Source organism: Osmia bicornis, unplaced genomic scaffold, assembly GCF_907164935.1.
Source record: "Osmia bicornis bicornis unplaced genomic scaffold, iOsmBic2.1, whole genome shotgun sequence".
NCBI lineage: Eukaryota > Metazoa > Arthropoda > Insecta > Hymenoptera > Megachilidae > Osmia > Osmia bicornis.
This window is the reverse complement of record NW_025791318.1, coordinates 850524-867315: the sequence shown is the minus strand read 5'-3', so window position 1 is coordinate 867315 and position 16792 is coordinate 850524. Positions and strand designations below refer to the sequence as shown.

General features: G+C 42.8%; 3 protein-coding genes across 3 annotated transcripts; all 3 read right to left on the bottom strand.

The window, feature by feature from the left end:
• Nucleotides 1–444: 444 nt before the first annotated feature.
• Nucleotides 445–2767, bottom strand: LOC123988969. Its single transcript, XM_046289715.1, has 2 exons — nt 938–2767; nt 445–767 (listed from the first exon to the last, which is right to left on the bottom strand). Exon 1 carries the CDS (start codon nt 2660–2662, stop codon nt 1112–1114), a length of 1551 nt encoding a protein of 516 aa, XP_046145671.1. The 5' UTR covers nt 2663–2767; the 3' UTR covers nt 445–767; nt 938–1111.
• Nucleotides 2768–7039: 4272 nt separating this feature from the next.
• LOC123989001 lies at nt 7040–10102 on the bottom strand. The gene is made up of 6 exons (XM_046289728.1): nt 10092–10102; nt 9785–10026; nt 9402–9625; nt 8293–9332; nt 7590–7833; nt 7040–7180 (listed from the first exon to the last, which is right to left on the bottom strand). Exons 1-6 carry the CDS (start codon nt 10100–10102, stop codon nt 7040–7042), a joined length of 1902 nt encoding a protein of 633 aa, XP_046145684.1.
• A 268-nt stretch (nt 10103–10370) lies between these two features.
• LOC123989000 lies at nt 10371–11924 on the bottom strand. The gene has a single exon (XM_046289727.1). It carries the CDS (start codon nt 11922–11924, stop codon nt 10371–10373), a length of 1554 nt encoding a protein of 517 aa, XP_046145683.1.
• Nucleotides 11925–16792: the final 4868 nt, after the last annotated feature.

Here is a 16792-nt window from a genome sequence, read left to right as displayed (position 1 = left end):
TCAGCGAGTATCCTGATGAAGTTGGACTGGAGCCATTGAAAACTACACGCAATGCGGTGGTGGTGCTGCCCAACTTCAGAACGCCATGATGCGGAAGAAAGTACTGAAACGGACTAGTTATTGAGTCGTTGTTCAGTCTTACCATATGACCAAGTTGCTCATACTCGAGCATGAACTTGGTGTACAGCTGATTGTACTGGGCGTCCTTGCTGAATCGTCTGAGAGTCCGTTGAAGGCAACTGTGCGCGGTCTGATAAGAATTGCCAAGTGCTCGAGGATGAATTTTGAGCGGCAATCGCACAATGTATCTTCCAGCGGAGTCTCTTGAATGCGTGGTCTTGAAATGATCTTCGCACTCTTGCTCGTCTGGCGTGAGCAAGGGTGCCGTGTCCTGCGGTGGCTCTTCCTGCGTCCAGAAGCGGCTGAGTAACTCACTCAATTGGCGATCAGTATTATTGACTGTCACTTGATGAGAAGTCCTGCGAATTGTCTGAGTGCCCTCGAGGGGCCCGATTATGAGCCAACCGAAAATCGAGAGTTGAGCGATCAACGGTGATGACGTGTTCCGAATAATATTTGGCTTGATGACTTGCCCGTATGCGTCCGCTCCGAGAATGATGTCCACCGGTCTTGAGACGAGAAATTGAGGATCTGCGAGGTTCAATTTCTCCAAGTGCGATGGCTGCGTTGGCTGAGATGGTGGTTCTGATGGCAAGCAAGTGGTCACCTTTGTAAGCACGTGTGCTTGAACGGTGACTGCGAGTGGTCTGTAATTAGAATGGAGTGTAATATTGACCACTCCATTTGTCTGCGAGGTCCTTGCTCCACCAACTCCGTGGACATCCAATGAGGAGCGTTTCCGTCTGAGTCTAAGCTGGTTAACTAAAGACTCTGAAATAAGAGAAACTTCAGAGCCTGAATCGACCAGAATTCTTACTTGCTGCGTTGCGAGGTCGGTGTGCACTCTTGCGAGTGCTGTTGCTAGAAGTGTGGTCCGTGGTCTGCGTGGTCTGAATGCGTGGGCTGCGTGGTCCTTTAATGCGTGGGCTGCGTGGTCCTTTAATGCGTGGGCTGAGCAGGCTGCGTGGGCGTCGACGACTGCACCAACATCTCAATGTTGTGCTGATTGTGTTTGCGTGGTCTGTGATGCCTTCGCCGTGGGCTGCGAAGACGTGGAGGCGGTCGCGGGCTGCGAGGTCTGCGGGAATGGCACCAACACCCTGATGAGGTTGCCACCATGTAATGCCGTGTGGTGCTGCTCATTGCAGAGCTTACACCGTTGTGCTGTACGGCAGCTTCTCAGATTATGGTGGCCCAAACAGTTCACGCACAACTGCTGAGCCTTCACCACAGTTATCCGCTCATCCACGGTTTTGTCCCTGAATGCAGGGCACGATGTCAAGAAATGATCCTTGGCGCAGAGCGCACAAGGATAGAGCGCTGAGGTGCGTGGGCGTGCAGAGGACGTGGTCGTCGTTGTCGTGGACTGCGTTGCGGCGGCTGCGTGGACGGAAGCTCGCTGTTGCACCAGCCGGATGTCGCGACTGGCGGGGCGTCCTGACGTGGTCTGCGTGTTCTGCGGCGTCTTTTGTTCGGCCACCCGCTCCAGCTGTTCCAATGTTCGGGCTCGTCCCAGCAAGAATGTCGTGAGCTGCGACATCGTCGGATAGTCCGTCTGAGCGCTCAAGGAAGACTCCCAGCGTTCTCGCGTGTCTGAATCGAGCAGCCTGACGAGGTGGTTCAGTAAGAAGCAGGAGTGAGGATCATTGAGCCCGAACGTGGTCAAAGCCTCTTGCGTTTCGCCGATGATGTTCGTCATCTTGATCAGCGAACTGGCCCTTCGCTGCTTCATTGGCTTCAAATCAGAGATCCGGTCCATGTAGGACTGGACATTGAGCCGCTTGTTCTCAAACCGCTCATCGAGAAGCTTCCAGGCCTTTTGGAAGGCCTCGTTTGTAGCGGGTAAATGAGCAATGACGTGGGCTGCGTTGCCTGAAACTGCTCCTTTGAGGTAGTGGAGCTTGTCCACTTCTGCGAGGTCGTCGCGTTCCATTATCACCGATGTGAAGGCAGATTTAAAAGCCTGCCATCTGTTGTACTCCCCTTCGAATTTGGGGAGTGCAATTTCAGGCAAGCGTGATCTTTTGGCTGCAAGTGGCTGCGTGGACGTCGTGGTCTGCGTGGTCGTGCTGGGTGCAAGTCGATGCTCCAGCTGAGCAATCAGCTTTCGGGCCGTCAGTACGACCTTCTCCTCCTGCGAGGCCACCTTCGTTTTGTAATAGCCGTGGTCAAGCTGTGACACCGGCCACAGACGGCTGAGGGCTTGATGCTCTTGATGGAACATCAAGTGCATCTCCATCAGGGTGGTTTTCGTAATTTCCACCTCTGACGCGATGATGGTCAGAGGCTCCTTCGCGGTTGATGCCTGCAAGTCTTCCACGATGGACAGCATCGTGTCCAGGCGTTCCTCCTGCATCTTTGCGCGGACCTGAAGCTCAGAGGAGAGGCGTGCTGGCGAGCGTGGGCGTGTGGTCTGCGAGGACTGAGTCGTCTCTTCCGGGACTTCTAGAAGAGGGGGCGCCGTGGTCGTTTCCTCGTCCGCCTTGCTGGAGCGGGCCGAGCTGTCGTGCGAGGCCGGTGAGGTGTCCCGCGATTTCGGCATGTTGTACGTCGAAACTCACTGCGTGGTCACTACACGAAGGGAAACGTTTCAAAACTTGAGAGTCACTGTAATTCTGTGACACCTCACTCGAAACTGCACTGCGTGTTCGTTTAACGGGCGTGGCCGTTACGCGTAATGGCGGCTCCGACCGTTACACGTGTCTTCGAAGCCGAGCGTGCCTCTATCCGGCTCGAAGGACCAACAAATGTTTGCGAGTTCACGTGGGCAGCGAGGTCAGAAATAATTGAGGCACACTTTGCAACAAACACTCGTTTATTGCGCGTCAAAATAGTCAACCAGTTTAACAAACACAAAGACAACGTGAAACAATCACAGCGCGTGGTCTGAATGTACAATAGTAATACGTGGACGATGCGTGGTCAATGAATAATACACCGAAAATGCGTGGGCAATGCGCGGTCTAAATTACACTTGAAAGTAATCGCGTGGACACGGCGTGGTCTATACTTGTTAAATTAACAACGAGGTCGAACTTGATGCGTATCGTGAGCGTGGGCAACAGCGACGTGCTTACACTTGAAGCGTACGATCAAGAAGAAGGAAATCGATGATGGCGTCGATTACGCCGGTTACGGCGTAGAGAGGGGACCGCGTGGACAAAGTGGGCCCGAGAGGTGCTGCCGCTATCGGTAACGACGCACCAACGAACTATTTTCGCTGCCAACTTCGTCACGCTGCGTGTACGTGGGGAATTTCGCCAACAGTAATATACATTTAATAACAATATCATTATTAATATATCTACATCAGATGAAATTTAATATACTGATTTAATCCCACAGACCAATGAACATTCAATAACAATATCGTTATTACTATATCTACATGGGATACAATGTAATATACTGATACCTTCCCACAGATCAATGTACATATAATAACAGTATCGTTATTACTATATCTACATTAGATATGTAATATACATTTATTACTATATCTACATCAGATGAAATGTAATATACTGATTTAATCCCACAGACCAATGTACATTTAATAACCATATCATTATTACTGTATCTACATTAGATATAATGTAATATAATGATCCCTTCCCACCGATCAATGTACATATAATGGCAATATCCTTATTACTATATCTGCATTAGATCTGCTGCAATATACTGATCACTTCCCACAGATCAATGTACATATAATAACAGTTTCGTCATTACTATATCTACAATAGATATAATGTAATATACTGATACCTTCCCACAGATCAACGTACATACAATAAGAGTATCGTTATTACTATATCTACATTAGATATGTAATATACATTCAATAACAATATCATTATTAATATATCTACATCAGATGTAATGTAATATAATGATCCCTTCCCACCGATCAATGTACATATAATGGCAGTATCGCTATTACTATATCTGCATTAGATCTCCTGCAATATACTGATTCCTTCCCACAGATCAATGTACATTGAATAACAGTATCATTTATACTATATCTACATTAGATATAATGTAATATAATGATTCCTTCCCACCGATCAATGTACATATAATGGCAGTATCGTTATTACTATATCTGCATTAGATCTCCTGCAATATACTGATTCCTTCCCACAGATCAATGTACATTGTATAACAGTATCATTTATACTATATCTACATTGGATATAATGTAATATACTGATGCCTTCCCACATATCAATGTACATATAATAACAGATTCGTTATTACTATATCTACAATAGATATAATGTAATATACTGATACCCTCCCAGAGATCAATATACATATAATAACAGTATCGTTATTACTATATCTACATTCGATATGTAATATGCATATAATAAAAATATCATTATTACTATATCTACATCAGATGAAATTTAATATCCTGATTTAATCCCACAGACCAATGTACATTTAATAACAATATCATTATTACTATACCTACATTAGATATAATGTAATATAATGATCCCTTCCCACCGATCAATGTACATATAATGGCAGTATCGTTCTTACTATATCTACATTAGATGAAATTTAATATACTGATTTAATTCCACAGACCAATGTACATTTAAAAACAATGTCATTATTACTATATCTACATGGGATACAATGTAATATACTGATACCTTCCCACAGATCAATGTACATATAATAACAATATCATTATTACTATATCTACATTGGATACAATGTAATATACTGATACCTTCCCACCGATCAATGTACATATAATGGCAGTACCGTTATTACTATATCTGCATTAGATCTCCTGCAATATACTGATTCCTTCCCACAGATCAATGTACATTGAATAACAGTATCATTTATACTATATCTACATTAGATATAATGTAAAATAATGATCCCTTCCCACCGATCAATGTACATATAATGGCAGTATCGTTATTACTATATCTGCATTTGATATGTAATGTACATTTAATATCAATATCATTATTAATATATCTACATCAGATGTAATGTACTATACTGATTTATTCCCACAGACCAATGTACATTTAATAACAATATCATTATTACTATATCTACATTGGATACAATGTAATATACTGATACCTTCCCACAGATCAATGTACATAGAATAACAGTTTCGTTATTACTATATCTACAATAGATATAATGTAATATACTGATACCTTCCCACAGACCAATGTACATTTAATAACAATATCATTATTACTATATCTACATTAGATATAATGTAATGTAATGATTTAATCCCACAGAACAATGTACATTTAATAACAATATCATTATTACTATATCTACATTAGATATAATGTAATATAATGATCCCTTCCCACCGATCAATGTATATATAAGGGCAGTATCGTTATTACTATATCTGCATAAGGTCTACTGCAATATACTGATTCCTTCCCACAGATCAATGTACATTGAATAACAGTACCATTTATAATATATCTACATTGGATATAATGTAATATACTGATGCCTTCCCACAGATCAATGTAATTTTGGTAACAACATCATTATTACTATATCTACATTAGATATAATGTAATATGCTGATCCCTACCCACAGATCAATGTATATATAATAACAGTTTCGTTATTACTATATCTACAATAGATATAATGTAATATACTGATACGTTCCCACAGATCAATGTATGTATGCGAGTTCACGTGGGCAGCGAGGACAGAAAACTGAGGCACACTTTGCAACAAACAGAATGCGTTTATTGCACGACGAATATTTACAAAGTCAGTCACAAACACAAAGACAACGTGAAACAATCACAGCGCGTGGTCTAAATGTACAATAATAATACGTGGACGATGCGTGGTCAATGAATAAATAACGCGTGGTCTATATAAACTTTACACAAGTAAAGGCGTGGACACTGCGTGGTCAAAGCTTGTTAAATTAACAACGTGGTCGAACTTGATGCGTATCGTGAGCGTGGGCAAGAGAGACGTGCTTTCACTCGAAGCGTACGATCAAGAAGAAGGAAATCGATGATGGCGTCGATCGCACCGGTTACGGCGTAGAGAGGGGACCGCGTGGACAAAGTGGGCCCGAGAGGTGCTGCCGCTATCGGTAACGACGCACCAACGAACTATTTTCGCTGCCAACTTCGTCACGCTGCGTGTACGTAGGGAATTTCGCCAACATTTCCCCCCGGCCATCAGCGACTGGTCGATGATGTGATCTGCGTGTCCGAGTTGTCCTGAGAGGGCTGATGTAGAATGGCCAGCTTGGCGATGGGCCGCGTGAGCGTCGTGGTGGCCGTCTTGAGCTCGACGACTCTGGTCAATCCGTCCTTGCCTGGTAGGAGTTTGAGAACTCGAGCCATGGGCCATTTTCCTGGGGGCAAGCGTTCATCAGTAATAAGAACAAGGGTGCCTACCTTGATCTCATTTGACGGGTGATGCCACTTCGAGACTGCTTGGAGTCGTTGAAGATACTGCGTGGACCAGAGCCTCCAAAATTGTTGGAGACGCTGCTGCAGAAATTGCCACCTTGACAATCGGTTGACTGAGACGTCGAGAAGAGTGGGCTCTGGCACTGCGTTGAGCGGCGATCCGATCAGGAAATGTCCTGGTGAGAGGGCTGAGAGGTCGTCTGGATCATCGCTGAGTGGTTCCAACGGTATTGAATTGAGGATGGCTTCGATCTGCGCGAGCAATGTTATTGATTCCTCGAACGTCAGCAAAGCATCTCCAATCGTCCTCTTCAGATGGAATTTGAGAGACTTAACCACCGCCTCCCATTTTCCACCCATGTGTGGAGCGGCAGGAGGGTTGAAGTGCCACTGTGTACCATCCTTGGCGAGTAGAGCTGCGAGGTCTTGATTTTCGCGTGTGCTGTCGTTGAACTGCTTTTTCAATTGTGCGTCTGCTCCTTGGAAGTTGGTACCGCAATCTGAGTAGAGAGAGGCTGCAGTTCCTCTTCTTGCTGCGAATCTGCGATATACTGCGATGAACGCGTCGGCTGAGTAATCGGTGACAACTTCCAGATGAACAGCTGATGTTGCGAAACAGACGAATACACAAATCCACCCTTTCTGCGTCTTGGCTCCTCTGCCTTTCCAAGTCTTCAGCGTGAGCGGTCCTGCGTAGTCCACCCCTGTGTGGGTGAACGGGCGTGATGGAGTGACCCGACAAAGAGGTAGTTGGCCCATCAGTTGATGGGCACGGATCCCCCTCTGCCGAGCACACTTCACACACCTCAGGATATGCGTTTTCACTGGAGCTCGTCCACCGAGAATCCAGTAGCGTTGTCTGAGAAAAGCGAGGGTGGATTGCGTACCTCCATGCATGGTCTGACGATGTGCGTGGTCGATGAGCAGTGCAGAGAGTCGTGAATCACGAGGCAGAATAACAGGATGTTTGCCATCGTGCGAGAGTTCTGAATGTTGGAGGCGTCCGCCTACCCTGGCGATTCCCTGATGGTCGAGGTACGCGGTGAGCCTCGTGAATGGATGAGTGGTTGGAAGCGTTGTTCCCTTGGCGAATGCAGCGAGTTCGTCTTTGAAGAATGCGGACTGCGTGGCCTGAATCCAGTAGATTCTGGCCCTTTCCATATCAGCTGCTGAGATAGAATGCGTGGGCAAAGCGTCCTTTCGTTTGAACAGCTTGTCCACGAATTTGAGGCAAAGAGCGGTGATTCTGAGTAGTCTGCGAAAAGAAGAATATTTATAGATCAGTTCCCATGAATATTCTTTTACTGCGTTTGCCGTGTGGAGTGCGACGACAGCACGAGCTTCTGGGGCGCCCAACTCGTCTGCGTCAACACTGGTCTGCTTGGGCCATGAGTTCTGCGGTTGCGTGATCCACGATGGTCCCGTCCACCAAAGCGTGTGCTGTTGAAGCTGTTCTGTCGTCATGCCTCTTGACGCGCAGTCAGCTGGATTCGATGATCCTGGTACATGCCTCCAGTGAAAGTTCTGCGTGATCTCCTGGATCTGGATTACCCTGTTGCGAACGTAATCCTTCCATTTGGAGGGGTGCGTTTTGATCCAAGCAAGCGTGACTTCTGAATCCGTCCACAAAAATGTTTGAGAGACGGTCATGTTCAAAGTAGCGTGAACATGCCGTATTAGTTTAGAGAGTAGCAGCGCTGCTGTGAGCTCCAACCTCGGGATGGTTAGACGTTTGAGTGGTGTCACTCGCGTTTTCGAGCAGACGAGAGAAGCTTGGGTACCCGTGGACGGTGCGTGTACGACGAGATAGACGACGGCTGCCATCGCGAGGACTGATGCATCAGCGAAGCCATGAAGTTCAACTGTAGACGTGGTCGTGGTGTTGAACCATCGAGGGATGGAAAGCTTGGCCAAGCTGGTTAAATCTTCCCTGATGCATAACCATCGTTGAGTGATGTGAAGTGGCAGAATGTCGTCCCAACTGAGTTCCTGTAACCAAAGCTCTTGAATAAGAATTTTAGCTCTGATAATTACAGGTGCAACAAAACCGAGTGGATCAAAGAGTTGAGCTACTTCGGAGAGAATGAGGCGTTTTGTAAATTGCGTGCGCTGCGTGGCTGATATGGTCGAAAAGTTGAGCGTGTCCTGATGTGGAATCCATTTGATTCCGAGAATTTTGGTTGCGCAGTCGTCGAATGAAATTGCTGCGTTGGTCTGTTCTGGCGCGAGGTCTTCTAGCAACGATTTGCTTGTGGAATGCCATTTTGCGAGTGGAAATCCACCCGCTTGACACAACTGCGTTAGCTGATTTGCAACGTCCTGTAGATGTTCTGCGGTGTCTGCGCCACCAAAAATGTCATCGACATACCTGCCATTTTTGATGGGTTCCACGGCAAGGGGATATTTCGACCCTTCGTCATCAGCGAGTTGCAAGAGTGTTCGGACAGCCAAGTACGGTGCAGCTTTCGTTCCGTACGTGACCGTGGTCAGCTGGTACTGCGTTTCTTTCTGCGTGTCATCAAGCCAGAGTATCTGCTGCAAGCTCCAGTCATCTGGATGCACCTTAATTTGTCGGTACATCTTCGTGACGTCAGTTGCAAACAGATGTTTGTATCTTCGTATCCAAATGAGAAGATCTGCGATATTCAGCATCAGATTTGGACCAGTATGTAGAAGATCGTTCAGCGAGTATCCTGATGAAGTTGGACTGGAGCCATTGAAAACCACACGCAATGCGGTGGTGGTGCTGCCCAACTTCAGAACGCCATGATGCGGAAGAAAGTACTGAAACGGACTAGTTATTGAGTCGTTGTTCAGTCTTACCATATGACCAAGTTGCTCATACTCGAGCATGAACTTGGTGTACAGCTGATTGTACTGGGCGTCCTTGCTGAATCGTCTGAGAGTCCGTTGAAGGCAACTGTGCGCGGTCTGATAAGAATTGCCAAGTGCTCGAGGATGAATTTTGAGCGGCAATCGCACAATGTATCTTCCAGCGGAGTCTCTTGAATGCGTGGTCTTGAAATGATCTTCGCACTCTTGCTCGTCTGGCGTGAGCAAGGGTGCCGTGTCTTGCGGTGGCTCTTCCTGCGTCCAGAAGCGGCTGAGTAACTCACTCAATTGGCGATCAGTATTATTGACTGTCACTTGATGAGAAGTCCTGCGAATTGTCTGAGTGCCCTCGAGGGGCCCGATTATGAGCCAACCGAAAATCGAGAGTTGAGCGATCAACGGTGATGACATGTTCCGAATAATATTTGGCTTGATGACTTGCCCGTATGCGTCCGCTCCGAGAATGATGTCCACCGGTCTTGAGACGAGAAATTGAGGATCTGCGAGGTTCAATTTCTCCAAGTGCGATGGCTGCGTTGGCTGAGATGGTGGTTCTGATGGCAAGCAAGTGGTCACCTTTGTAAGCACGTGTGCTTGAACGGTGACTGCGAGTGGTCTGTAATTAGAATGGAGTGTAATATTGACCACTCCATTTGTCTGCGAGGTCCTTGCTCCACCAACTCCGTGGACATCCAATGAGGAGCGTTTCCGTCTGAGTCTAAGCTGATTAACTAAAGACTCTGAAATAAGAGAAACTTCAGAGCCTGAATCGACCAGAATTCTTACTTGCTGCGTTGCGAGGTCGGTGTGCACTCTTGCGAGTGCTGTTGCTAGAAGTGTGGTCCGTGGTCTGCGTGGTCTGAATGCGTGGGCTGCGTGGTCCTTTAATGCGTGGGCTGCGTAGTCCTTTAATGCGTGGGCTGAGCAGGCTGCGTGGGCGTCGACGACTGCACCAACATCTCAATGTTGTGCTGATTGTGTTTGCGTGGTCTGTGATGCCTTCGCCGTGGGCTGCGAAGACGTGGAGGCGGTCGCGGGCTGCGAGGTCTGCGGGAATGGCACCAACACCCTGATGAGGTTGCCACCATGTAACGCCGTGTGGTGCTGCTCATTGCAGAGCTTGCACCGTTGTGCAGTACGGCAGCTTCTCAGATTATGGTGGCCCAAACAGTTCACGCACAACTGTTGAGCCTTCACCACACTTATCCGCTCATCTACGGTTTTGTCCCTGAATGCAGGGCACGATGTCAAGAAGTGATCCTTGGCGCAGAGCGCACAAGGATAGAGCGCTGAGGTGCGTGGGCGTGCAGAGGACGTGGTCGTCGTTGTCGTGGACTGCGCTGCGGCGGCTGCGTGGACGGAAGCTCGCTGTTGCACCAGCCGGATGTCGCGACTGGCGGGGCGTCCTGACGTGGTTTGCGTGTTCTGCGTGTTCTGCTTCTGTTCTGCCACCCGCTCCAGCTGTTCGAGTGTTCGTGCGCGTCCCAACAAGAAGGTTGTCAGCTGCGACATCGTCGGATAGTCTGTTTGGGTGCTCAGCGAGGACTCCCAGCGTTCTCGAGTGTCCGAATCCAGCAATCGCACCAAATGACTCAGCAAAAAACAATAATGCTGGTCGTTGAGCCCAAACGTGGTCAGCGCCTCCTGTGTTTCCCCGATGATGTTGGTCATTTTGATCAACGAGCTAGCCCTCCGCTGTTTCATGGGCTTAAGCTCGGAAATTCGGTCCATGTAGGCCTGCACATTCAGTCTTTTGTTTTCGAACCGCTCATCGAGAAGCTTCCAAGCCTTTTGGAAGGCCTCGTTTGTAGCGGGTAAATGCGCGATAACGTGGGCTGCGTTGCCTGATACCGCTCCTTTCAAATAATGGAGCTTGTCAACGTCGGCGAGGTCGTCGCGGTCCAAGATCACCGACGTAAACGCCGACTTGAAGGCCTGCCATTTATTGTACTCCCCTTCGAATTTTGGGAGTGCAATTTCCGGCAAGCGTGATCGCTTGGTCGAGGTTGACTGCGTGGACGTCGTGGTCTGCGTGGTCGTGCTGGGTGCAAGTCGATGCTCCAGCTGAGCAATCAGCTTTCGGGCCGTCAGTACGACCTTCTCCTCCTGCGAGGCCACCTTCGTTTTGTAATAGCCGTGGTCGAGCTGTGACACCGGCCACAGACGGCTGAGGGCTTGATGCTCTTGATGGAACATGAGGTGCATCTCCATCAAGGTGGTTTTAGTAATTTCCACCTCTGACGCGATGATGGTCAGAGGCTCCTTCGCGGTCGATGCCTGCAAATCTTCCACGATGGACAGCATCGTGTCCAGGCGTTCCTCCTGCATCTTTGCGCGGACCTGAAGCTCAGAGGAGAGGCGTGCTGGTGAGCGTGGGCGTGTGGTCTGCGAGGACTGAGTCGTCTCTTCCGGGACTTCTAGAAGCGGGGGCGCCGTGGTCGTTTCCTCGTCCGCCTTGCTGGAGCGGGCCGAGCTGTCGTGCGAGGCCGGTGAGGTGTCCCGCGATTTCGGCATGTTGTGCGTCGAAACTCACTGCGTGGTCACTACACGAAGGAAAACGTTTCAGAAGCTTGAGAGTCACTGTAATTCTTTGACACCTCACTCGAAACAGCACTGCGTGTTCGTTGAACGGGCGTGGCCGTTACGCGTAATGGCGGCTCCGACCGTTACACGTGTCTTCGAAACCGAGCGTGCCTCTATCCGGCTCGAAGGACCAAAAAATGTATGCGAGTTCACGTGGGCAGCGAGGACAGAAATCTGAGGCACACTTTGCAACAAACAGAATGCGTTTATTGCACGACGAATATTTACAAAGTCAGTCACAAACACAAAGGCAACGTGAAACAATCACAGCGCGTGGTCTGAATGTACAATAGTAATACGTGGACGATGCGTGGTCAATGAATAATACACCGAAAATGCGTGGGCAATGCGCGGTCTAAATTACACTTGAAAGTAATCGCGTGGACACGGCGTGGTCTATACTTGTTAAATTAACAACGAGGTCGAACTTGATGCGTATCGTGAGCGTGGGCAACAGCGACGTGCTTACACTTGAAGCGTACGATCAAGAAGAAGGAAATCGATGATGGCGTCGATTACGCCGGTTACGGCGTAGAGAGGGGACCGCGTGGACAAAGTGGGCCCGAGAGGTGCTGCCGCTATCGGTAACGACGCACCAACGAACTATTTTCGCTGCCAACTTCGTCACGCTGCGTGTACGTGGGGAATTTCGCCAACAGTAATATACATTTAATAACAATATCATTATTAATATATCTACATCAGATGAAATTTAATATACTGTTTTAATCCCACAGACCAATGCACATTCAATAACAATATCGTTATTACTATATCTACATGGGATACAATGTAATATACTGATACCTTCCCACAGATCAATGTACATATAATAACAGTATCGTTATTACTATATCTACATTAGATATGTAATATACATTTATTACTATATCTACATCAGATGAAATTTAATATACTGATTTAATCACACAGACCAATGTACATTTAATAACAATACCATTGTTACTATATCTACATTAGATATAATGTAATATACTGATCCCTACCCACAGATCAATGTACATATAATGGCAGTATCGTTATTACTATATCTGCATTAGATCTCCTGCAATATACTGATTCCTTCCCACAGATCAATGTACATTGAATAACAGTATCATTTATACTATATCTACATTGGATATAATGTAATATACTGATGCCTTCCCACATATCAATGTACATATAATAACAATATCATTATTACTATATCTACATTGGATACAATGTAATATACTGATACCTTCCCACAGATCAATGTACATATAATAACAGTATCGTTATTGCTATGTCTACATTAGATATGTAATATACATTTAAAAACAATATCATTATTACTATATCTACATCAGATGTAATTTAATACACTGATTTAATCCCACAGATCAATGTACATTTAATAACAATATCATTATTGCTATATCTACATTAGATATAATATAATATAATGATCCCTTCCCACCGATCAATGTACATATAATGGCAGTATCGTTATTACTATATCTGCATTAGATCTCCTGCAATATACTGATTCCTTCCCACAGATCAATGTACATTGAATAACAGTATCATTTATACTATATCTACATTAGATATAATGTAATATAATGATCCCTTCCCACCGATCAATGTACATATAATGGCAGTATCGTTATTACTATATCTGCATTAGATCTCCTGCAATATACTGATTCCTTCCCACAGATCAATGTACATTGAATAACAGTATCATTTATACTATATCTACATTAGATATAATGTAATATAATGATTCCTTCCCACCGATCAATGTACATATAATGGCAGTATCGTTATTACTATATCTGCATTAGATCTCCTGCAATATACTGATTCCTTCCCACCGATCAATGTACATTGAATAACAGCATCATTTATACTATATCTACATTGGATATAATGTGATATACTGATACCCTCCCACAGATCAATGTACATATAATAACAGTATCGTTATTACTATATCTACATTAGATATGTAATATACATTTAATAACAATATCGTTATTACTATATCTACATCAGATGAAATGTAATATACTGATTTAATCCCACAGACCAATGTACATTTAATAAACTATCATTATTACTGTATCTACATTAGATATAATGTAATATAATGATACCTTCCCACCGATCAATGTACATATCATTATTACTGCATCTACATTAGATATAATGTAATATAATGATCCCTTCCCACTGATCAATGTACATACAATGGCAGTATCGTTATTACTATATCTCCATTTGATATGTAATATACATTTAATATCAATATCATTATTAATATATCTACATCAGATGAAATTTAATATACTGATTTAATCCCACAGTCCAATGTAGATTCAATAACAATATCATTATTACTATATCTACATGGGACACAATGTAATATACTGATACCTTCCCACAGATCAATGTACATATAATAACAGTATCGTTATTACTATATCTACATTAGATATGTAATATACATTTAATAACAATATCATTATTAATATATCTACATCAGATGTAATGTAATATACTGATTTAATCCCACAGACCAATGTACATTTAATAACAATATCATTATTACTGCATCTACATTAGATATAATGTAATATAATGATCCCTTCCCACTGATCAATCTACATATAATGGCAGTATCGTTATTACTATATCTACATTAGATATGTAGTATACATTTAAAAACAATATCATTACTACTATATCTACATCAGATGTAATTTAATATACTGATTTATTCCCACAGATCAATGTACATTTAATAACAATATCATTATTGCTATATCTACATTAGATATAATGTAATATAATGATCCCTTCCCACCGATCAATGTACATATAATGGCAGTATCGTCATTACTATATCTGCATTAGATCTCCTGCAATATACTGATTCCTTCCCACAGATCAATGTACATTGAATAACAGTATCATTTATACTATATCTACATTGGATATAATGTAATATACTGATGCTTTCCCACATATCAATGTACATATAATAACAGATTCGTTATTACTATATCTACAATAGGTATAATGTAATATACTGATACCCTCCCAGAGATCAATATACATATAATAACAGTATCGTTATTACTATATCTACATTAGATATGTAATATGCATATAATAACAATATCATTATTACTATATCTACATCAGATGAAATTTAATATCCTGATTTAATCCCACAGACCAATGTACATTTAATAGCAATATCATTATTACTGTATCTACATTGGATACAATGTAATATACTGATACCTTCCCACAGATCAATGTACATATAATAACAGTATCGTTATTACTATGTCTACATTAGATATGCAATATACATTTAAAAACAATCTCATTATTACGACATCTATATCAGATGAAATTTAATATACTGATTTAGTCCCACAGACCAATGTACATTTAATAACAATACCATTCTTACTATATCTACATCAGATGTAATTTAATATACTGATTTAATCCCGCAGATCAATGTACATATAATAACAGTTTCGTTATTACTATATCTACATTAGATATAATGTAATATACTGATACCTTCCCACAGATCAATGTACATGTAATAACAGTATCGTTGTTACTATATCTACATTAGATATGTAATACACATTTAATAACAATATCATTATTACTATATCTACATTAGATGAAATTTAATATACTGGTTTAATCCCACAGACCAATGTACATTTAAAAACAATCTCATTATTACTATATCTACATTGGATACAATGTAATATACTGATACCTTCCCACAGATCAATGTACATATAATAACAGTATCGTTATTACTATATCTACATTACATATGTAATATACATTTAATAACAATATCATTATTACGATATCTACATCAGATGAAATTTAATATACTGATTTAGTCCCACAGACCAATGTACATTTAATAACAATATCATTATTAATATATCTACATCAGATGAAATTTAATATACTGATTTAATCCCACAGACCAATGTACATTCAATAACAATATCATTATTACTATATCTACATGGGATACAATGTGATATACTGATACCTTCCCACAGATCACTGTACATATAATAACAGTATCGTTATTACTATATCTACATTAGATATGTAATAAACATTTATTACTATATCTACATCAGATGAAATTTAATATACTGATTTAATCCCACAGACCAATGTACATTTAATAACAATATCATTATTACTGTATCTACATTAGATATAATGTAATATAATGATCCCTTCCCACCGGTCAATGTACATATCATTATTACTGCATCTACATTAGATATAATGTAATATAATGATCCCTTCCCACTGATCAATGTACATACAATGGCAGTATCGTTATTACTATATCTCCATTTGATATGCAATATACATTTAATAACAATATCATTATTAATATATCTACATCAGATGTAATGTAATATACTGATTTATTCCTACAGACCAATGTACATTTAATAACAACATCACTATTACTATATCTACATTAGATATAATGTAATATACTGATCCCTACCCACAGATCAATGTACATATAATAGCAGTTTCGTTATTAGTATATCTACAATGGATATAATGTAATATACTGATACCTTCCCACCGATCAATGTACATATAATAACAGCATCGTTATTACTATATCTACATTAGATATGTAATATACATTTAATAACAATATCATTATTACTATATCTACATTAGATATAATGTAATATAATGATCCCTTCCCACCGATCAATGTACAT

Excerpts from the sequence above, each read along its gene's own strand:
- LOC123988969 (XM_046289715.1), bottom strand. The coding sequence starts at position 2,662 with ATGCCGAAATCGCGGGACACCTCACCGGCCTCGCACGACAGCTCGGCC.
- LOC123989001 (XM_046289728.1), bottom strand. Across the intron at positions 9,333-9,401 it reads ATGAGCAACTTGGTCATATG|TTGGGCAGCACCACCACCGC; the intron begins GTAAGACTGAAC and ends GGCGTTCTGAAG. Across the intron at positions 7,834-8,292 it reads AAACGTCTAACCATCCCGAG|ACTACTCAGAATCACCGCTC; the intron begins GTTGGAGCTCAC and ends TTCTTTTCGCAG.
- LOC123989000 (XM_046289727.1), bottom strand. The coding sequence starts at position 11,924 with ATGCCGAAATCGCGGGACACCTCACCGGCCTCGCACGACAGCTCGGCC.